A 22167-nucleotide genomic window follows, 5' to 3' on the forward strand; every position below is an offset into this window, starting at 1 on the left:
TGCTGAAGACTTTCAGCATGCTCAGGGACTTCCACTTCACCACCTCCTAGATTTAAATGTGGTATTGCCTCCATCACAACTCGTTTACCACGAAAGATGTTACAGTGTCTGTTTGGGCAAATCAGTCTATGATGTGGCTCCATACAGCAGTTCTTAAGAAAATCTATTTGTTTTTTCCCTTTTTCTATTATTAACCCTTGTTCATCCATAACAAGTGCTCTGGCTGCTGTTAATGTTTGGTAAGCTTGTACCAAGTGGTTAGTGTTTTACACTCATCTCTATCAGCAGGTGTTTTGTTTTGTGTTTTTGTGTTTTTTCTTTTTCTTTTTCTTTTTTTTTTTTTTTTTTTTCTGTCTCCAGTGATGCTTGTGGATGCATTTCCTGTTGTGTCCTCTAACTATATTTTACTCTTCGGTCATTTTCTTTGTGACAGTTTGCTGCTGGTTTTTGGAAGTGATTTTCAGTGAATTAACTTGGCAGTTAATACCAACCTGCTTCCTCAGCTTCAACAGCTGCTCGAACCCTGGCTCATCCCGATTTGAAAACGAATGCTGTAATGAATTTTCTGTCAGCCTTTTGCGGTCGATATTTTTGGCTTTTGCTGTATGTCATTCACTCCTGGCATAAGCTCCCCTGTGGCATTCTGCGAGGGAGCTGAAGCACGCATCCACCCCAGGGGCTGGTTCAAGTCCTGCTGGGGGCTCCTGCGACCCAGCGAGTGGCAGAGGTCTGGCCTCCCTCCTTAGCAGAGGACGGGCTGCATGGAGAAGACCTGAACCCACGGGGCTTGCCCGGGACAGTGCTAGCTACAAACCCATGTTTTTTAATTTTTGAGTGCTCCTCGGAGACCACTTCACCTTTTGCAGAATGATTTAGGAGGGTGTGCGTGGTACAGCGCTGTTCAAACAGGATTCCTGTGCGAGTGTTATTTATTACTTCTGTAGTGTCTTCCAGGCTGCTTTCTTCGGTGTCATGTTGATTCTCTGGGGACAAAGGAAACAAAGGAAGGAAAGCGCTTGCAGGAGTGATAAAACAGGAGTATGACTAATATCTTTTTTTTCCTCTCTCTCTCCACAGTGTTTTTTCACAGATCAAAAATCAATTAAGGGTGAATTTCTCTGGGAACTCTTTAAACAATGTAATATTTCATTAGAGATTATTGCAAACTCTTTCACATTTGTAGCCCAGGTGTGAATTGCAAAATTAGCCCCGTTTTAATAATTTTCTCAGAGGTAACATTTCTCTGGGCACCTTGTGTTTGGTGCAGGCTGTGTGGCAGCTGCTAGAAAAGGCGCATTTGTCATCCTTCCCCACCCAGAGGTAGAGGACTGAAGGAATGGGCAGCCCGGTCAGTCACAACATTATGGTCTGAAAAGAGGCAAAAACTGCAGAAAGCAAGAGGCTAGGTTCTGCTGTTATGGGAGAGCAAAACAGTGACTTTAGTATGAAAAGGTTTGTTTTGTTTTCTGAGCCCTCCTTGAGCCATCTGGCTAGCTGTCTGGCCCAAGCCTCTACCTCATGTCCCACTGTTGGGAAATGTCCCCATTTCTGTAACTTGTGACCTCTGTCCTCTATTTCTGGATCCATCCCTCCTGTCTGAACCCCATAGAACTGAGATAGGAGGACTCTGGCAGGCATCTGGATTTCTAACTGTGTTTCAGTCCTCTGGACACAGATCTCCTTCCAAAATCTTCCCTTCCTGAAGTCCTGAAAAGCTGAGCAGCAAGGCTTCCTCTGCTCCGCTGCAAACTCCCCCTCTCAATCATTTGTCCTCGCTAGAGTTTGCCCTTTTCAGGATCCATTTGCTGCATGATGCATCTTTCCTTATTCCACCTGATTATCGATTCCTATTTGGGTATCATCTGTCTTACTGAGACTCGGGGAGTCGAGGCTGGGAGGGAGAGGTAGCATCTGTTACTAGGTCAAGTGTGGTGGAGTTGGGGCAGGGAGGGAGATGAGCTTTGGGATGCTCAAGGCCCATTTCAGATTTTTTTGCTGACTTGATAAAGGGTTTTTGTACGTCTAGGAGGCTGACTGCTTTCCCTGCCTGAGCAGGTGACTTACTTGAAGAAGTTCCCTTTCTCTGTAAACTTCACCTTGCTCTTCTAGCACCATCATGGCTACAACAGCACAACTGCAAATGCTCAGCCCTCTTCTCCCTCTCATTGGAAGTCAGTTAGACCCGGATTAGAGTCATAAGAGCCACCTATACAACGTTCATCTGTTTGCCTCTCAGTCTACCTCCCTTTTTCTCATTTCTTGTTCCCTGCCATCAGGTGGTTTCTCTGTGTCTTTTTCTTTCGCACAGTTCTCCCCTTCTCCAGGAGAGTTGTGGGGGTTAGCTGGGTCAGGTTGGTGCCTGGCACTACATGGAGGACCCAGCAAAGGCAGATTGCTTTAAAAATAGAAAATAATAAAAGAATTAACTCTCCAGAAACCCACTGACCATAATTGCTTTGCTGAAGAACAGTGAGAAGAGGCAAGCAGCTATGATACTTCCCTTGAGTACTCTCTTGGGCTCTAATTATTTTCAGCTCAGGATATTTGCTGTGTCTGATAAGACTCCTCTGTCTAATAATCCTTGCTGGCTCTCCCTTCCAAGCACTGGCCCAGTCTTGCCTCGAACCCCTGTAAACTTTCTGCACCCACAGCATCTCACAAGCATCTGCTGCCTGTTATACGATGAACCATCTCCTTTCACTTGCTGTGAACCTGTTTCTGATTACTTTCCTCTGATACTCCTAGTTTGTGGGTTGGATGGGATGATTAACAGGCAATCCCCACCCACCCCTCCAGTCAGCTTGGGATTTTGTAGACCTCTGTTAAATTGTCCTGATCCTTTTTTTTTCTAGGCTGAAACATCCCAACGCATTTGGTTGTTCCTTATATAGAAGCTGTTCCAGACCTTACATTGCACTTATCCTTCTGTGAACCTTTCCCAGCTGTATTGCTTCTGCTTTGCACTTCTGTAGCTATGTGGTGACACTATCCATGTAACTACCTGGCTGCTTAAAGGGAATTTATGGGCACTGTGTGTTGCTGCAGTGACCAGAATTAGCTGCATGTTTTGGAGAAGCTGGCCCTTATTTGCAAAGGCTTTTATTACATGAACCTTTTCAGTGAAACTGCAATTATTATGAATCCTGAAAGAGGACTCTCTGCAGCTTCCAATTACAATTCTGGCTGCATCCAATTTGAATGTCATTTGCTATTTAGGGAACATTTGAAAATGCATTTTGGGAGGTGTCTTTCATTTCATTTATGGAGGCTAACATTACTTCTAATGCTAAAGGAAATTAAAAAGTGCTTCCTGCTTAGAATCAATTAGTTTTAATGAAAAAAAAAAAAAGTTGGTTGCTGTATGGTGGCCACATGGCAGCTTCTCTGTAGAGAGGAAACCAAGGTGGCTGGATGCAGTGCCAGGGTTGTGTCTGTGCTGCTTTGCAAGTTCATCTGCACCCAGAACCACCTATTATAGCTTTGTTGGCTTCTGAAACAGGAGACACGAGTGCTTGCTGCAAACCAAGCTGGGTCTGCAGTGAGGAACCACCTAGGAATGGTTCAATAGCCGACACCTGATGCGAAAGCAGGTAATTTAGTTCAGATGGGCCAGTTCGGTCATGTGCCACTTCTTGTCTTCACCTGGTGGGAATTCAACAATGTGAAGGGGTAATGACCCAAGAGAATTTGGTCTGGGGAGCTGTGGTGTCAGGGTCAGGGAATTTCTGGTTAACCCGGTCACATGCATTTCATTCAGATCGGGTGCTGACGTGTTGATTCGCCTTTGCTGGATTATCCACATCTCGTGCTGCAGGATGTATGTTGGCCAAGGGAAGGAGCTGACCTGATATGAAACCTGCTGCTACGTGGTCTGAGCAGACTTGAGCCACCAGTGAGAGTGAACTGGGTCAGCACTGTGCACCCCGCATGAGAAACAGGATTCACAGTGTCATCTAACGATGCCTGAGAGTGCTTTCTTGTGCTTGTGTTTGTATTCACTCCTTCCTACCTGGAAACAAGCACAAGTAGATTAAAAAAGCTGCTTAGTGGATTCTTGCATTTAGTCAAGTGACTATTGGCTTTTTTCAAGGGTTCACCAAACTCCACTAAAAAGCAGGTTGTTATGTGTTAGTCTGGAGCCCTTTTGTTCAGCCTTAGATGTTTTTTATTCCCTTTAGGGTATTTACTGAAAGAACAAGAAGAAAATAACTCAAGGTGGCACCATGCAAAAATTGTATGTTAAGAATGAGAGTGCTACATTTTGGCTTTTCCTGGAACACAAGTGTGATACCTTGCCCCCTTTTAAGTCAAGTATCAGTTTAGAAGGAAAGAAAGAAAGAAAAGGAATGATACCCTACCTCAAAATCCCACTAAAAGAAAGCATTTCAATGCACATTTTTCCTTCTCTGTTTGGGGGGAGAGGTGGCAAGAGGAGATTGGGTCAGCAGGATGTGAGGAAAGGCAGCACATATGACAAATGTTAGTCATGTTGTTGGACACTCAGCCTGCACTCACGTGGCATCAGTGAGGATGAGGAGATGTAGGAATGTAAACAAAACTGTAAATAATCATAAATGAACTCATTCATCCAATCCAGTATTACCTGATTATGCAACAGAAGTGCTTATATATTTTTTTATTTTTTTTTTTTAAATTTAAGATGCATATTATTAAGGAATAAAGTAAAACATTTATTTAATCTCTGGGTAATATTCATAACTTAGTTTGCAACTCAGAATCCCAAAAGCTTCTTGGCTGGACAACTCCAGAAATATTTGAATCTGTTCTTAACTGTATGTCCTGGACCTTTGCTTGATTGGGATGATGTATTTAAGCCAAGGGGAGACTCACACAAGCCTGGCCATGTGTTATGTACAATGGATTTTGCAGGTAGAGTGTTAATAAGAGAGATTCGTTATGTTTTGTTCAATGGTGCTGTTATCCATATGCTGCTTTTCAAAGCCACTGTGCTTCCTGAAAGCATCTCAGCATACTTTCAGGCTTGGCTGGTGTTTTGATTTTGCTTGAAAATGGAGGGCAGAGTTAAGGTTATTTATGTTATTTAACTCTGACCATAGCATCTCATTTGTTTTCCTGACTTTTTTTTTTTTTTCAGCACTACCTCGTTACTGAATCTTCTGGTTTTCAAGATGAGAGTATACTGCTTTATTTAAGGACATCTTTTAGGTGAGTCAAACATATCTATAAAGCATTCATCTGATAATATGTGCACAAACCAAAATTTTGTTCCTTTTCACCCCAAACTGAGTGACCGATTAGTTAAAGCTTTCATGAGTGCAGCCATGCATAGTTAAAATGAACTGAAATCTAGACCTTGTGGAGGTGATTAAGAAGATTTAATCAGGCACTGCGTTATGCTACATCATCCTAGTCCTGGCATCTGAACTTGAGGAATGAGAGCCCTTGGTCTGGGCTGTCCAGCAGCAGTGGAAGATCAGGGATGGGGTTGGGTACAGGGAGGGGCTGGGCTGGTGGCCTCCAGGCAGGGCCACGAGGTGAGCTTGTTTCCACATTGTTCTATCTCAGCAGCAATTTGGTGATATACGAAAAGCCAGCACCACGGTGAGTCTGTACCTGCCAGCTGTGTGAAGCGTGCTTTAAAAGGGCACGGCGACAGCGTGTCTCTACCATTTGTTAAGGTCTGGGTGTGCAAAAAGAAGCACACCTCTGGCTAAAAACGGGCCTTGCTGCAGTCTGGTGTGTACAAGGGAAGTGCTGCTGAGAGGACTCTCTAACAAGCAGGAATGCAGGAGCCTGGCACAGGCACATGAGCCCTTTCCTGTGATGGAGCCATGGAGTGTGCAGCAACCTGGTGCCCAGGAGCTGGAACGCCCCACTTAGCCCTGGGGATGCAGTTTGTTTCTGTGTTCTGGCCTTCCTTCCCCCTTGCTTGTTTAAACACTGATAATCTCTTTGGTACAGTGGGTATTTGTTATTGGACTTAGCTGTAAAGCTTCTGCAAAGCTCAGGGGAAGGCAGGGAGCAGCTGGAGACATTCCTCCGATGGACTCAGTTAGCCCTCTGCACCTCGTGTTCTTGTCCCCCCTCACCTCTTTATTTTGCCTACCCTCTTTTCACTGCTGTCTGTATTCCACTTCATCTTCACTTTTCTATTCCTGGAACCTGCCACATGGCTTGCAGGGTTCCCATTGCCCAGGAGCCTTTAAGATACCACCCTGATGGGATGTCCCTGCCCGGAAAAAATATAATTTCCTGTTTTTTTTTTGTTTTTTTTTTTTTTGTTTTTTTTTAATTTTTATTTCAGACTTCTGATAGTCAAAATGGATGGCAAAGCTCATTTCTTCTCCATCTCTTCACTAAGTGAAGAGGAAGAGCAAGGATCAGCTTGTCCAGCCCTTGTGCCCACTCCCCCCAGGGGGAATGCTTCACCCGTGGCCATCGTGGGGAGATCCTTAGAAAAATCCTGCTGGATCTAAACTCATTCCTACATAAAAGCATGTGGCCTTCTGTTGCAAATTCACAGCTGCTTGTGGCACGTGCCTCTCTCTGAGCTGGAGGGAGCCTGAGCAGGAGCCCGCTGGGATGCTGCATATTCACACTGACTCCAGTCAAGATACTCACCACCTTTCTCCGCTCTAGTCAGGTGGCAACGTTAAATATGACCACAGGCAGCTATCTGAAAGATTTAAGCACATCAGGCTTTTGCCAGCCATACAGGTGAATGAAATCTTCCCTCCCTCTCCAGCTCTCCATAGAGACCAGCTCCCTGCTGCCTGGGTTGCCAGCCAGCCACACGCTAATTGGGGCTGTCATCAAAAGAAATGAGTTTCCAGGCGAGCTGAGTTCAAGCAGGTCTGGATCTGAAGTGTGCAGCTGCCCACTCCCTTTTGTCTCCCTTCCCCTTCTGTCTTTCCTTTTTCTTCTGTCTCCTCTGTTTCTTTTTATTTTTTACTCTTTTTTTTTTTTTTTTTGAGGTTATTAATGTAAATGTCCCCCTGTTATTAATTTTATTATTAATTAATGTAAAATGCCCCCTGACCAGGAGGGGTGAAGTTGAGCACACAGGTACCTCCAGAAAGGCATGCAGGCGGTGCAGTGCGGGGCAGGGCTCTGCTCTCTGAGGTGTGGGTGTAAGGCTGGGTACGGGGACATGGTTTATGGCACAGAGCATCCCTAGAAAAGCAGCCACCTAGAAAAGGATGGGGAGGAGAAGCCCGATGGGGTGATCTTGGGCATGTGGTTAAGACATGACACAGCTGGTGCACTTCTCTGGGCTGGGTACAGGGTCACAGAGGCGTTGGTCATGCCAGAAGCTGTCAGCATCACTCATAGCCAGGCTGAGGTGAGGACGCATCCCTGGTGCTGCAGGAATTGACTTCTCCTCCAGCCTGCATCTCCAAATCCCTCCGGGTAATCTCTGACTGCTCACTTAAAGATGCTCTTTAAAGCTGTGCCCCAAACCGGATGGGTTTGGCCCCTCCATCAGGAGACTGCGACTCCTAGTTGCAGGAGACTGAACTCTTAGTCGGTCCTCAAAGGCATCAGACTTGCACATTGATCTTTTGTACCATCTTGGTCACACAGGCCACGTTGCATCCCCTTTCTGTGCTGGCAGTACCGCTAATGGAGCTGGGCTCAAGCTGGATTTCTTCAGCATTTCATCTTACTTTGTTCGGCTTTAATGGCTGGGCTTTGCTGCTGCCCTGGAGTGACCAGCACTGATCATTCCTCTTTCAGGCTCCCTTCTCAATGCAGTGCAAATGTAATTTTTGTCCTCGGAGCATTACCAGTTTTAATAGCACTCTTAATGCTCTGTTGTCTCGTTGTTCTGTGGCTACAGTAAGGGTGGCAGTATGATGGGGCCTTCTGTGTTGCGCCCGTAAGGAATTTGGGAATTTTTCATTTCCATCACGGAGAACACTGAGCTGTGCCTTTCCAAATGCCTGTCCCCTCTGGGCTTGTCTGGGACATACGAGATATCTGGGTCCTCATGTTCCTGAGAGACTGAACTGCGCAAAAACTCATCAGAGACATGAATTTTGGCTGCAGCTCTGGTACCTCTTCTGAGATACCCTCCCTGATACCACCCTCAGGGACCAAAGCCACAAAAGGCTGAGGGAGGGAGCAGAGAGAGGCAGGACTGATGGAGAGACTGCTCTGCGTAGCTAGAGAGACCACGATTGCTTACCGGTCAGCTCGGAGGGTGGTGCTCCAGCTTTTGCAAATGGTGTTTTGCTCCAGAGCAGGTGCTGAGAGAGCACCGGCATCAGGGGCATGGGATTTATGTGGGGAGGAAGGGTGAGAAAGATGAGGGTGGATCGCACCCCAGCAAAAACATGACGACATTCACTTAGTCCTGTGCTGACGGCCGTGCGGTTAATGGAGTGAGAGGAGATGAAGGGTGGCTGATTGGAGGTGCGGAATGACACTGGTGGCTCAGAGCTGTGAACGTGATCTTCCTGTGAACATTTTTACCCTGCACATCACTGCATTTCTGAGTGCTGGACTAGGGAATCACTGGAAGCCATCTCCCCCAAAGCCCAGTTTTGCAGGGCAGGAGCTTCTCGGGGAGCCTCATCCACCACTGGGCGTTTCTTCTAGCCCACAAAATTCATAGTTTGGGAGGTCACGAAGCCAAATGCTACCAATGGGTTCCATAAAGGGTTGGCTGATTTTATGGCCAATAATAACATTTGTAGTTATACATGCTACAGTAAGATAAGGCTAATCAATTCTCATGCTTCAGGTCAGCAGCTGATTGCTGCAGGGGTCAGGAAGGAATTATTTCCTCACCATTTACAGCTTTATTTAATTGGCCAGATGCATTAAGAACCTTTTAATTATTTTTTTCTCTTCTGTCCTCTGAAGCATATGGAATTAAGCACTTCCAGAGACAACGTTCTGCATTGGTAGGGCACCGCTGCTCTTGTCTGGTCAGGCAAATCTTGCCTGTATTAATGAACCCTTTTAATGCTGGGATTTTTGCTGGAAGTTAGCAGCCTGTTTTTATTCATAAAAGGATATTTCATTAGTGCTTCCTGATAACTCGGAGGAAAATTTGTTTGTTTCTTGTAAGTGAATGCTGTGTGCAGGACCTGCTCTCAATTTGGTTCCAGAACTGGATGGAAATTTTCTGCCCTAGTGCTAGTTACACGGGCATAGCAACTTATGTAATTTTTGATTTCTATCTTACACTTGAAAAAATAAATTAAAAAAAAAAAAAAATCCAACTGGGGCAAATCCAAATTGAAGAGCTTTGTTTTGAGTTGAGTCAAATTGTTTGCTTTAAATGAACCGAAGCCTGCAGCTAGGAGCAAATGCAACACTAGAGAGCTTCTGCCAGAACTGATTTGGGGGAACTGTAATTGAGATGCTCGGTTCCTTGGCGCGGACTGTCCTCTTCAGGGTGAGCTCATCTCCACTGCACTCTGCTGTCCTACCTGCACCCAGAGGAAAGCAGTCTGATAATCCCAAACTACCACTCCTATGGCTCCACATGGCTTTGCCAAAATGCACACTAGTCATGTCTGCCTCTGAAATGACCTTCATCATGCTAATTAGGATTAAAAACCTTTTATTCGTGATTCTGTTCTGAACCTCACTTTGGGGGAAACTCCATTACATCAGTCTGCAGTGGTTAAGCAAGCAGGGGAGTGCTGCACAGCTTCCTCACTCCATTTCCTCGCTGCTGGTTGGAGCTGCATAGGTTATAGTCTGCCCCCAGGCCAGCTCAGGATTTGTCCAGAAGCACCATTCTCTTTTATCACGAAAGAAGACAGATGCAATCCATTTGAACTAAAAAATGTAAAGCCTTTGTCTCTTTAGATGAAGCCTGCAAAAGAATTTTTCATTTTGGAAGCTTTGCACTGAAACCTTTTTTCGCAGGGAGTATTTTAAAAAATTAATATTCTCATTTGATTAAAAAGAAAAAGAAAGCAAATCTGGGATGCTTGAAATATTCTCTTTTAAATTAAAGTTCCAATTGCTCTGTGAGACTTCCAGATGAGCTGAAGTTTGCCCTGTTTCAGACTGAGCCACCGTTATCTTTGGATCTGAGTCTTTCCTGGAGTCTTTTTGTTTTCTTGTTTTGGCAAATTTTAGGAATTGCTGAAATTTTGTCTAACTTTGGGGAGGGAAAACTATCAAATGTCTCCCCTGCTCCTGCAGGACAGCAGCAGTATGCCCTTCCCTACAGTAACCTGACGTGTTTCTTTTAATGTGTATGCAAAGGAAAGCTCCTGCTTTCATCCTGGCTGCAGTCAAAGAAAGATGAAATGCGAAATTCATGCCCCATGGGCTGGATTTGTTTGGACATGGGTGACAGGGGTTAGGAGAGGTGAGGAAATGCAGGGACTGCCTGGGATGGGGTGATGGAGCAGGCTGTCACCCTAAAGCTGTCGGTGCTGCTGGGCCACGTCGTGATCTGTAGCAGTCACACCTCTCTTTTGCACCTATTGAGAGATAATAATAAATTAATTGAGGCTTATTAGTTAGATTAATTGTAAAACTGAGGTGAATTGCCCCCTTCTTTCTCCATCTGTATTCACTAGCCTTCCACAATCAATTAGATGCTGCCCATCGATATTTCAGCCTTTTTCAATAACGAGGCGGCAGTACTATGGTTCCTGCATTGAGCTGGAATGGTGTAGACCAAAAAATCATTATTGTCATTGCTTTAACATAGATTGGGAAGAGTGGGGTTCACCTGCTACAGCCTGAACCTCTGAAAAATGCAAGGAAAAAAAAATCATCAATTGCTTTACTGCTTTTCATGGTGGTTTGCCACCTGCCGTGCAGCGAGGGCTGAAGGGATGTGTCTGTCTGCTCGCTGGTCAGAGCCTCCAGAAAGGCTGTCAGGGCCTGCTGGGGAGGTGCTGGCCCTGTTTCCACCTCTGCAGCCTCAGTTCTGTCCCAGCTTTGGATGCAGTGTTCAAGTTACAGCCAAGTTCCCTCTCGGTGGAGCTGCGCAGAAGAGATGGAGATTTACACCTGTTCTCCCAACTGGAAAAAGATCTGCTTTTACAGTTAAATGTTGAAACTTTAAAAATGCAGGTTACTTCTTCATTTTGATACTGCATAGCATACTGTACAAATGGGAGAAGCAATATAACTAGTAATTGCAGACAAATTCTCTATTTCCTTTAATTGTTTCCGTAACTTGATTTACTTTTGAAATACTCTGTGGATGCCTTGCTTGTTTACCACCTCTTTGTGTTGCTATCACTTCTTCTGCCTTGACTGATGAAGCGCATTCATCATTTCTTTTCATTTGCTGTAGACAGACACAGTTGCTCTTAACAGCAGCTTGCTCAGAAAAGGAGCTTCTGGTAAAAATGGTTAATATCAGTCTAGAACACAACAAGGGATTTGTAGGGAAAAGGCAGAAATAGCATGCATCTGAAGAAAGCAATGTCTGAGCATCGTTTCAAGAGCACTGAGGAAAATGTAAGCAGGATGAAGCAAGTCTGTGGGTAGGGGAAGGGATGTAGCTGGGGAAACTTGAGGAGTTGTTCCTGAGAGCACATCTTGCCTAGGTCCTTGGACCATGTCCATGGCATCCAAGAGAGGTTGATGCCCTCCTGGGTATCCCCCTGCTTCCCCTCCCCATTGCTGCCTTTCCCCTCCTGGCTCTCCGCTCCAAGGATGTGACTCTTACCTAAACTGACCTGGTTTGGGCCAAGTTCTGTGTCCCACGTACCACTGGTTGTAATGGTTTGTCTCCAGGCAGTTTTTGTCCCTTGTGTGGGGTCGTTCTCCTGGTGGAATTCATGGATATTTGTTAGTTTGCCTGGGGGATGCGTCTTGTGAAACTGAGCCTTCTGGACAGGCACCTCACTTCTCCTTTACTGTGCTTTTTGTGCCTCCTGTGCAGGCCACTTCTGCTGCAGTGCTACTGGGTTCCCATCTCCTTCCCCTGCTCTTCCTCATCCCCTGAAAATGTTAAAATGATCAGGGCAGGGAGCTGCCTTGTCCCTGCTGCCTGCAGTGCCGGGCGTGCTTGCTTATGGTGCTCTCTGCAATAAGCACCACAAATAACCCAGAGGCTCACCTTGGTCTTTTCCAGCTTCAAGCACTGGGCTCTCTTGCAGAACCGTGCCTCCTCTCACCTACTCTTCTGCCCTGGGAATCCTGAATTTGCTTCTGTGCAGAGGTTTGGCTTTGAGTGAAAGAGCAGACAGCTATCAGCCTGCTGAGACTGGTTGGTAGCTGCGAAACAGGGTGTTTTCCTGGGAGCTTTGGTGGGGGGGAGAGCAGGGGAGACATGAATTACATCCCTGCAGGCTGTGGAGGTATCTGATGCAGGATTCCCACACCTCCAGTGGTTCTGAGTGAAGTTGTTCCTGTTTCAATCAGTGCAACCCTTTTTGTGTGATGCCAGGCTCGGAAAGCCTGATCGGCTGTAACTGGCAGGTAGGTGAAGAAGTGACTGTGTAATTTTGCCTCTACAGAATTTTAGAGCCTGTTTCTTGGTATGAAAACTCGGGTGTCTGCAAGCCGCTGCCCATCTTGTGGGCTAGTGTGCCTCATGTCCATCAAAGCTGTATTTTTTTAAGATCTTTGCTTGGATTTTGCCCTGTATGCTAGCCTTCATTTCTCTCTCTTGTTGGTGTTTGGAGACTTCTTGAGATTTAGGATGGCTCAACCCTTCCAGGATGGGAGTGTGAGCAGCTGGCTAGAGCACGGCTGAGCTTCTACATGTGCTGGTAAATCCCCTAAACTTCTTCTAAGTGTGTTTTTGGTGTCTGTGTGCTCAGTGACTGTGCCAGAAATGAAGAAGAGGAAGGATGCGACCTGGAAGATATGTCCATAATGTGGTTCTTTGAAGATTTCACAACTACCCTGGCACCGTGTGTGGTTTAAAGAGGGAGGTAAGATTTCTGAAGGGGGTTATTTCCATGGAGCAGTGTTTGCACAACACGTGCCAGAAGTTGCTGCTGTTTTCTGGGGACAGCTGAGTGCCTATCTCCGCAAAGCTGTCTGCATGCAGCAAAGGCTGTCTGGGGATGCTGGCTGATTGCTTTTAATTTTGCTGTGAAAATAACCTAAACTGACTGAAAAAAAGCATTTCAAAGATGACTTCCTGATTGTAAGCCAAAGCTGGGGGCTGCTGTATATAGATGTTTCCTAAGCATTTTCTTTGGCAATAATCAGCCCAAAAGCTGGTCTCAGAGGAGGGTCACACATGAGAGTTATTAACAGAGGTTTTTACGAACATGAGACTCGCACTCAAATTTCAATTCAGATAAAATATGCCAATTGAAGTGTATCTTCCCCTGTCGCTTTTGTAGAGGGAGATTTTATTAACACCGATTGCATGGAAACGGAGGTCGGCCATGCTGCCCCCACGCAGATAAAAAGACATTAATGCACTTAGGCTGTGACAGCAAAGAGCAGCTGGTTTTATTTTATGTTCCTTTTGACTTCAGTGGGAGTTTCGCATGAGTAGTGCAGGACTTTTGGGACTGGGTTCAATGACAGATCCCGCTGGTGAGCATATCTGGAGGAAGGGCTGTGAAGGAGCAGCCTGCTGTCAGCCCGTGGTGTGGAGCAGTGATGGCAGGATATAGGGTGACCCCCAGCACTGCGATGGCACGGATAGATGGTGAGGACCTCAGGAATGCTGGAAATGGAGGAGTTGTGGGATGTGCAGGTGCTCCCAGGTTGATGAGGTGTGGATGCTCAGCCCAGGCATGCTGAGTGCTGGTGCACCTTGCTTCAAAGGGCTGGGGACGTGTGTGGGGTCATTCCTGCTGCTCGCCCCACACGGCTCGAGCCACGGCCGCTTGCTTGCCTTAGCTTGTGCATCCTGGTCTTCTTCGTGCAACAAATTCATTTCTCAATGCCTCAAAATAGAAATGGAGAGATGAGCTTTCGTGTGGCCCAGGCAGCAGACATGGAAAGCTGTGGGAAAGGACTGTGCCTGATGTGGGGACACCTGCCCAAATCCAGCCATGAGCCTGGTCCTGTGCTGTGGGCTGGTGCTGTTCAAGAGGGTGAGGAATTAAAGCCCCGCACGCGCCGCTCCCGCCTGGCGCAGCCAGCTGTGATGATGGATGTATCTCTCAGTCCTCGGCAGGAATTGTACAACACCTCATGACTGCGCTGCCCGATCGATTAGTACATCTCCTTCAATCAAGCAGACTATTTTGTGCGAGCCTGAAGCTGGCTTTCCAAGACGTGGGCTCCAACCTGTCTGCGCATTTTGCAGCTTGTAGACCACCTCCCTGCTGGAGGGGCGGGATTTGCTTGGGCAAAAGCTTTCTTCTTCTAGGTCATCTAATTCGGAGCTTTCTGATAAATAGGCTGCTCGACATTTTTTGATATAAAGGTCAACATCCTCTGATAGACTCGAGGATTTTAAGATAAGTGGAGGAAATGGCATTGGTAGGCTGATTTTGATAATGATACTAATCTTGTGTCTGATCTTTGATAATGATACTAACCCTATCGGTGTGCCGCTCATATCTCTGAAAATGTGACTGGTATTTTTTTTGGCAGAACCAATGCTGGTTAGCACAGAATAGCTTTACTGGAGACTCTAACTTGTGCATGGGCTGCTGTATAAAATGCAGAAAAGGAACCTTGAATTGTTTTTAGGGCAGATTCAGTCAGAGTAATTGTTTTTGGCTGCATATGGTCACAACCTCCTGAGTCAGCTTTCCCAAAGCCGTGACGTATTTGCTAATTAATTATTGCAGTGATGAGTACACATTTGATATAACAATTGAAATGCACTTCTGGGGACAGACTCTCTTTTTTTGCAGAACAGTTCCAAGTGCTAGAAATCCTTTTATTCAGGCAGAGGACAGGGACTGCCCTTTATCAGTAGTACTGAGGAAGGCAAGAGGGCCAAGAGAGTCATGGTGAGCTCTGTGCTTTGGGAAGCCTGAGAAGTGCCTGGGATGTGGAGATGTGGGTTTAGACCTTCTTGGGCTCAACAGCACTGGGACCTCAGTCTCTGTGGCTGGATGCTCACTGTTAAAACAAGGTTGTGCAGTGAACAGAAGTGGCAAGCTTTCCTCCCCAGAGCTGCTCGGCCAGTCTGGTTGTGGTTGTGCTTCTGTGGGGCTGAGCATCGTCCCCTCTTGTAGGAACTTTCTCCTGGTGTAAGAAGCAGAGAAGGTGGGTTACGGAGGAACTGCTGTCACCTTTGGAGACCACGGCAGAGGCTGTGTGAGCACCAGACTGTGCAGCACACAGACCGGTGTGTTTCTATTCCTTAGACTCACCCAGCAAAGGTCTGAGGGTTCCTGGGGACATCAGGGCTGGCGAGGTCTGGTTTCCAGCATATCTGTGCACCTGGAGGGTTTTGGTGCCTCTTGTGAATGCTAATTAAAATTTTCTCGAGGTAGGGTGATATATAAACAGCCCTCTGTTTTTAACATGATTTATAGTATCAGTTTTGAGGTATTCTTAGAACCAGGTAATTTGCATTTTTTTTGTCTTCTCTTTAAACATCTGTTTTTCCCAAATCTGTAAGGACATAATTATCCCTGATGCTGTCACCTCTCTATTGAATCTTGGTTGAAATAAGCCAATCGCTTCAAAAGTTACCAGGGATGCACACCACCGCACTCCTGTGCAGCCCAAGTGTTTCCCTCAGAAATGAGGCTGAAGAGGTAAGATGGGCTCACAGTAATGCACAGTCTCTTTTTTTTTTTTTTTTTATTATTTATTTTTGTGTGGTCCTCCAAAGAGCATCCAAGTGGCACGCTGCCGTACTCGCCTCTTTACAGAAGTGCTGCATCAGCAGAAACGTAATGGATCTCTCTCCTTTGGTAACGTTTAGTGCAGAGAAAATGCTGCTCCCAAGGGGAACGGCTCATGCAAACCCTAACATGGCATAACCTGGCCTGGCATGGGAGCCGAGCAAGAGGGATACCCTCAGGGTCTGTGCAGTACATGTGGCCAGAGCCTGTGCTGAGAGGGCACCTGCCTCTGCCCGGGCTGGTAAACTCCCTCCAGAGCTGCAAAACACAAACCTTTCCCTCTCCCCAGCTGTCTCATGAGAATGCTGATGCTTACGTTACCCTTGTCGGCATCCTTGGGATTGTCTCCTCGGTTAATTGCCTAATTGGTTTGAGTCGTTCATTTGTAATTTTGCTGTCTTGGCCACTAATGCATGGAGAAACATCCCGCCTGCATTGTCCTCTCTTCATTTTGACATTGGTGGTTTTTTCCTCTCAACAGCTTCGTGTCCAGCATTAGAACATGGCTCATGAGGGGCTGCTCTCTGCCTTGCACCCTGTGTCTCTGTGCATTGCCACCTCCCACAGCCCCTGCAGCATTCGTCCCTGCAGCATATGGCCTACCACGGGCATGCGTCGAAATCTGACGAGCATCCCCCATCAGGTGGGGCAGTGCTGCTCTGAGCCTGGCTCTCACCAAGGGCCTGTAGACATTCAATTTCTTTTACAAGGTGCGCAAGTGACTTTCTGGTGTCTGAGCCAGAACACCGGAGTAAATGCTTTTCCCATCTCCCACCACAGTAGACTGAAATCCCAGTAGAAGCAACTTATTCCTGCTACTCGACTGTTGCTGCCAGGAGTTATCTGTCCTAGTGGAAGGGAGTTTGCTTTGTGTGTTTGTTAGGCTCTTGCAATTGCTTGCTCCCTGTAGAGAGAGGTATAAAACTCCTTCCAGGTGACATTTGCAGAAAAAAAATCAATTGTTTATCAACATCCCAGCAATCAATAAGTGCAGTGATAGGTGCAACTGTCTCTATTGGAGCTTGGCCTTGATTGCTAAGTAGTCAGCTTTTTGCTAAAGCCACCTGTGGCTGGAGCTTGGACGTTCCTGTGGGACCAAAGGATGGATCTTGGAGGATCTTAGAGTAGAGACCTGAGGGGCGCCTTGTGCTGCCCAAGCCCACCCCTTCCACTAGGTGGTGGTGGTTATTGCTTGGGGCTCATTCTCTTTGGCCTGCTGGTGTCTGCTGTCTGGCAGACTTCAGGAGATGCTTGGGTACGTGTGGACAGATAGCCAGCGTGTCTGGTCTCTGGGAATTTCCACACCAAGCTGCAGTTTCACAGTGAAGAAGGGAAACACGGGACCAGAGACAAACCCTAGTTCCTCAGTCCCAGAGGAATCCACCATCCATTTCTGAAGTCTAAAGTGAAGCTGTGCCCACTTGGCCATCTAACTTGAAGTCCCCAGGGTCTTCTTGCTGCATCTGAAGTGCCCCCATGCCTGTATCACTTTTCCCTCCCTGATTTCCTCAGCAGCCTTGGCTTAGCACTGGAGCAGATGGGATGGATGAGGACCTGATACGAGGTTTGGGTTCCTGCTGGTGGGGCAGATGATGGTGCTTGCTTTCAGCACCCTGTGCCAGCGTCTCCAGGCATCCTTCTCCTTCCTTCAGTGCTGCTGGTGCCCAGCGGGTGCTGGTTGTGCCCGGTGCTGCTCCCTCTGCTCGGGACACCTGCGGGCGTTCACACTTGCTTGCAGCTGACTTGGTATCTCACCAAATGAGGGAATTCAGGTGGCCCTACCTGCACAGGGTTCCTGTGCCTGAGCTTTCCCTTCTAACCAACTCTGAGTTCTTCCAGTGACTGCCGACAAGGCCAAGATACCCTCTTACAAAAGATGCAGCACAGGAGTAGGGCTGGAAGAGTTAACACTGGCAGCTCGCAGACACGCTGGAGAGTTACATCATGTTGCTGTGGAAACTAACTTTCTGAAACCACAGTGATGTATGGTAAAGCTTTGGGTCAGCGGGTAATAAATTCTGTTTAAAAAGTGATTTTTTCCCCATCTGCTGATGTAAACATCATTAAGAGAAATGACGGCTGAGAGATGGATTTCTTTTTATATCAATTTTCAGACAAAGAAAATAATTTTTTTTTTATAATAAAAAAAGTTGCTGGAAATCAGAGTGTGCTATAAATAATAAAATAAAGAAAAAGCACCGGTGATGGAACAGAAATTTTCCCTGGTGATTGGTTTACAGCTTTCTGTGATTTAATGGTAACTTGCAGTTGCCTGTGGGAAGAAGCTGCAGCAAAGCCCTGGATGTGTTCCGTGAGCCGGCAGCCCGGCTGGCCTTAGAGGAGGCTTTTCCACTGCTGTCAGCCCAGGGTGAGTGGTGTTTGCAGCAATGCCTGAGCCCTGTCTTTTTCCTCGGGCTGCTCTGCTTGGCTCTGGCTGTGCAGGGCCTCTCCTGCTAGACCTGCTCGTGTCTTGGTAGGACACCGCGAGCTGCCCTTGCTGAGGATGTAGCCTGGGTGAGTCTCCTCAGCATCCTGGTTGCTCCGTTCGTTGCTGGTCAGCCTGGTCTGATGCTGGATTTGCAAACTGCTGCCTAAATCCCAAGCTTTGAGGACTTCAGAACATCGCTGCAATACAGTTCCTCTGTGCCGTGCATTTTCTTGCCCTGCCCATTGCCACTGAAGGGTATGTTTCCTACTGCCTGCCCTGCTGCTCTTGGGATACTCTGTAACACATGGGTTGATTTCTATTTGTTGTTATTACTGTTAATTATTTTGTTCTGTTTTGTTTTCTTTTTACCCTTTACCCAGGAGGGTCTGGAGCAGGGGAGCAAAGCTCACTCCGTTTACACAAAGCAATGTGACAGTCCCAGCTAACTGCAAGTGTGCCTCTGGGAATGCAGACAAAGGTGTCACCGTGATTAATGGGGTAATTAATAAGCAATTAATGTGCTTTAGAGCATGGCTATGCCTTTTATCCCAGCCATCCACTAAGTACTGATGCACTTTCTCTGGTGACCATCAGAGTTCAGAGCAGCTTGGGCTGATGAAGATGATGCTTGCAGACCATGATGCCACCAAGAGCTCCTCGGTGCCACTCTGCACTGACACAATGGGAAGTCTGCTTTGGAGGGAGGGAAAGAAAATGTGTGGGTTTTCTTCCTTTTTTTTTTTTTTCTTCTTTGTTTTTTAGCTAATTGATGGGATTAAAAATATTACAGTGGAATGCCCTTGAAATGCATGCTCTGAAATTTCCTTCTCTGGCGGTTCTTCCATTCACATCCCTGAGCTCTGAAAGCTGGCCTACGTGCAGACACCCCACCTGGCGTCACAAATTCACATTCCCCTGGCCAACAGCGCTGCTCTTGGCTGGTCCTTCTGCCTCTTTGCTCTCCCAGCTCAGCCTGCATTTTCACGTCCCCTCTCACAGCCCACATAAGCCCAGGGCTCTGTCGCGCCTGGGTGGGTTCCCTCAATCATACTCAATCCCATCGAGGTGCTATGTTAATGTCTGGAGCTGAGCAAGAAGCATATTTTCCATTTCATGGCAAAATTGCAGAGTTTAATTTAAACGTATTTTTTGTTCTGAATTGTCCCTGTGAAACCATTTAAAAATTGTTTACATATTTTGAGTCAATTTTTTTGGCATTTAAAAGCAATTGGAATGTAAAAAAAGCTTCTAAGTGCAAACTTGTTTTAAAATGAAAATCAAACTATTCCATGCCCTCAAAATAATGAAACATAATGTTTTGATGTTATCAAAACACCTGGGTCAGATTTTTGTCTGGAATCAGGAGCGTGTTGATACCGACGTGTCCAGGTGAACCATTTCCTTTGCCAGAACTCAGCGCGCTCCGGACGGGAAATCCCCAGGCAGCTCTGGCAGTAGCAGCCAAACCTGGCCTGCTTGTGTGATGTCATCCTTTCAACTCCTCAGCCTCAAAGCTTGTGCTCTATGAGGCATCCCAAAGGTGATAATTAACCAGCAAAGCTACTTCGTAGAAAAAGAGGAAAGATGATAGGAAAAAAAAAAAAAAAAAAAAAAAAAACCACATTCATGAGCAATGGTGTAGCCAAGGAGGTGAATGAGGGCTTGCTGAAGCACCCACGTATCTTAGAATGTGAATGTTATAATGCAGTGTGATAAAAAAAGAAATGAATGGGATAAAAAAATGTTGCCCAGGTCCAAGCATGTATGTGGCTTTGAGCTGTCTGGTGTGCTCTCTTGGCTCGCAGACACTCCAGTGCCTCCAGGAATGCAGGTCCTGTCTCTTCCCTGTGCTTGGATTTTGCAGGCTTTCTTCCCCTGGCTCAGTGTGAACCCATCTCAGTAACGGATGGAAGGAATTCAGGGGAAGGAGGTGAAAGATAACACAGCTTTGACGTGGCAGAGATGAGAAATTTTGCACTTTGTCATCGACTAATGGGAACAATAGCAGGAATGAAAGCTGACTGCTTGCTTTTGGAAAGCAGAGGAGAGAAACAACCGACGTGCGAGATGACAAGAAACATCTTCCCCTGAAGGCCAATACGTGTGTCATTTGAGCTCGATGTTCTGGTCCCCTCAGTTATTTAGGTGGCCTCCAGTCATGAAGAGCTGGAGCATTGCTAGGGAGCTGCCCAGGTGCTGCGTGAGGACAAAGATGCTCAGCTGGGAAAACCCTTTTCTTAAGCACTTGCCTGAATTCCCTGTGGCTTGGACACGTGCAGCAGCACGGAGACCAGGTAGTCCAGGCCTGGGGCATTGGAGGGGGCTCCTTGCCCACTGCGTCCTTGTACACTGGCCTTCAGGAACTGGGTCACCCCTTTACACCCAGCAGCTCTCCCCGACCTGCCTGTTGCCTGTGGCATGCCTTGTAAGTGCACTTGTTTGTGTTTTTATTTCTCAGGTCCAGCCTGGCATGTGGATATTTGAAAGGCCATTTGTAGTCAGACCGTGTATCTGCCAACACAGCCTGCCTACTGTAACCAGCTCGCTCATGTCATCATTTACCGCTCCTCCAATATTTGTGTCAACTGTGATCTTTGCTGGCAGCAAGCTCATGTTTTGCCTTCCAGATCATGGAGAAAAATCTCCCAACAGCCCTGGGCGGAGAACAGAGCTTTGTCTGAACCTCACCATGCTCGCCTGAGCTTCTGAGGCACCGGTGGCCTCCCCTGCTTCGGAGGAGTCAGGATTTCTAGTCGAGATCCCCAGTTCATCCGCCTCCATTTTGCCTGCCGAGCAGAACAACAGGACATGCACTGGGGAAGTTGTTTTAGCCGCGGTCTTAGCTTGATAGCAGTGACGAGAGGGCAAATGATCTTTCTGTCAGTGTAGTGAAAGCCATTGCATGCTATTGATTTTTTTTAATCACAGCACCCCATTCAGAGTGGTGCAAAATGCTGCTTTAAATATTAATGCTTTTCCCACTGCTGTCTACCTTTGCCCCCACGTCCTCCCATTCCAGCACGGGTCCCAGGCTGTGGGGCAGCTGAGGGATGCTCACCGAATGAAGGAGGGCTGTACGTAAAGCACTCGGCAGTGCCCCTTTAACGCAGGAGCAACTTGACTTTTATTGCCAGTGCTGAGAGCATCTACAAACATAGATTTAGCATCAGCCCCCAGGCTTAAGATACAGCTGTTATATTTTTTCTTTCTCCCTTTAATTTTTTTTCTCTCTCCTTTGTACTAATGTAATGCTTATTTAGGAACTGCAGCCATCTGTGTCTGCTATGGATGGCACTGTTAAATTTGCTATTGCTTTCTTTCCCCTGGTTTGATGAGACTCCCAGTGCACAGAAAATTTCCCAGGACAGCAGAGACTTTCTTTGATTGCTTTTTTTGATTCCCTCCAAAAGAGAATGTTCACAGTGCTCTTTCTGTCCCGGAAAAAGGTCAGCAGCCAGAAAGCTGAGGATTCTGCCTTACGTCGGGTTAATGAGGTGAATTTATGAAGGGCTGGCCAGACAAGAATGTTGTTGAAAGTAGAGGTGGTGGTTTTATCTGCAAATAAAAAGGGAGGGAAGGAGGAAGGGCTGGGACCAGAGCCCTTCCCGTTCCTCCGAGCAGCTTGTGGCTGACGGTGAGACAGCTCACGTGGGAATTGGGACAGTTGCTGTACTCCAGGGAATTTTCAGTGTTTTTCAAGTGGAATAATTCTGACTCGACAGATGGACAGGGACCTATCCCAAGTTAACAATCTGGCGATCAGCGAGCGCAGCGGGAGGCTCAGGCACAGCTCCGTTCCAGCCAGGCAGAGCAATGATGGGTGTGTGGTTTCGCCATCAGGCACTTGGCTATTTTTGTCAGGCGAGGCAGAAGTTGATTTCTTCCTGTTTTGTCGCTGAGTTGCTTGCAAATGGCTCGTGTTCACCCTTGTGAGGGAAGGTAAATCTTAAAAATATCTCTGAAGGGAAGAAAAAATATCTTTTTCTTTTGGGCAAAGCCCTTGTAGAGTGAGTTGCTCCAGAGAAAGCCACCATTAAGTTATTTACA

General features: G+C 46.7%; 1 protein-coding gene across 1 annotated transcript in view; it reads left to right on the forward strand.

Annotated features, from left to right (window-relative positions):
• The window catches only part of LOC311441297 (uncharacterized protein), a 42514-nt gene extending 20998 nt beyond the window's left edge, over nucleotides 1-21516 (forward strand). The window contains exons 6-12 of the mRNA XM_084529243.1: nucleotides 5117-5187; nucleotides 12738-12851; nucleotides 17961-18060; nucleotides 18170-18375; nucleotides 18501-18618; nucleotides 19985-20414; nucleotides 20579-21516. Coding sequence (XP_084385369.1) covers nucleotides 5117-5174 — 58 coding nt within the window. The 3' untranslated portion in view covers nucleotides 5175-5187; nucleotides 12738-12851; nucleotides 17961-18060; ... (2 more) ...; nucleotides 19985-20414; nucleotides 20579-21516. The remainder of the gene's footprint in view (nucleotides 1-5116; nucleotides 5188-12737; nucleotides 12852-17960; nucleotides 18061-18169; nucleotides 18376-18500; nucleotides 18619-19984; nucleotides 20415-20578) is intronic.
• The last annotated feature ends 651 nt before the right edge of the window (nucleotides 21517-22167 follow it).

This window comes from Aythya ferina, assembly GCF_964211825.1.
Source record: "Aythya ferina genome assembly, chromosome: 9".
NCBI classification, from domain to species: domain Eukaryota; kingdom Metazoa; phylum Chordata; class Aves; order Anseriformes; family Anatidae; genus Aythya; species Aythya ferina.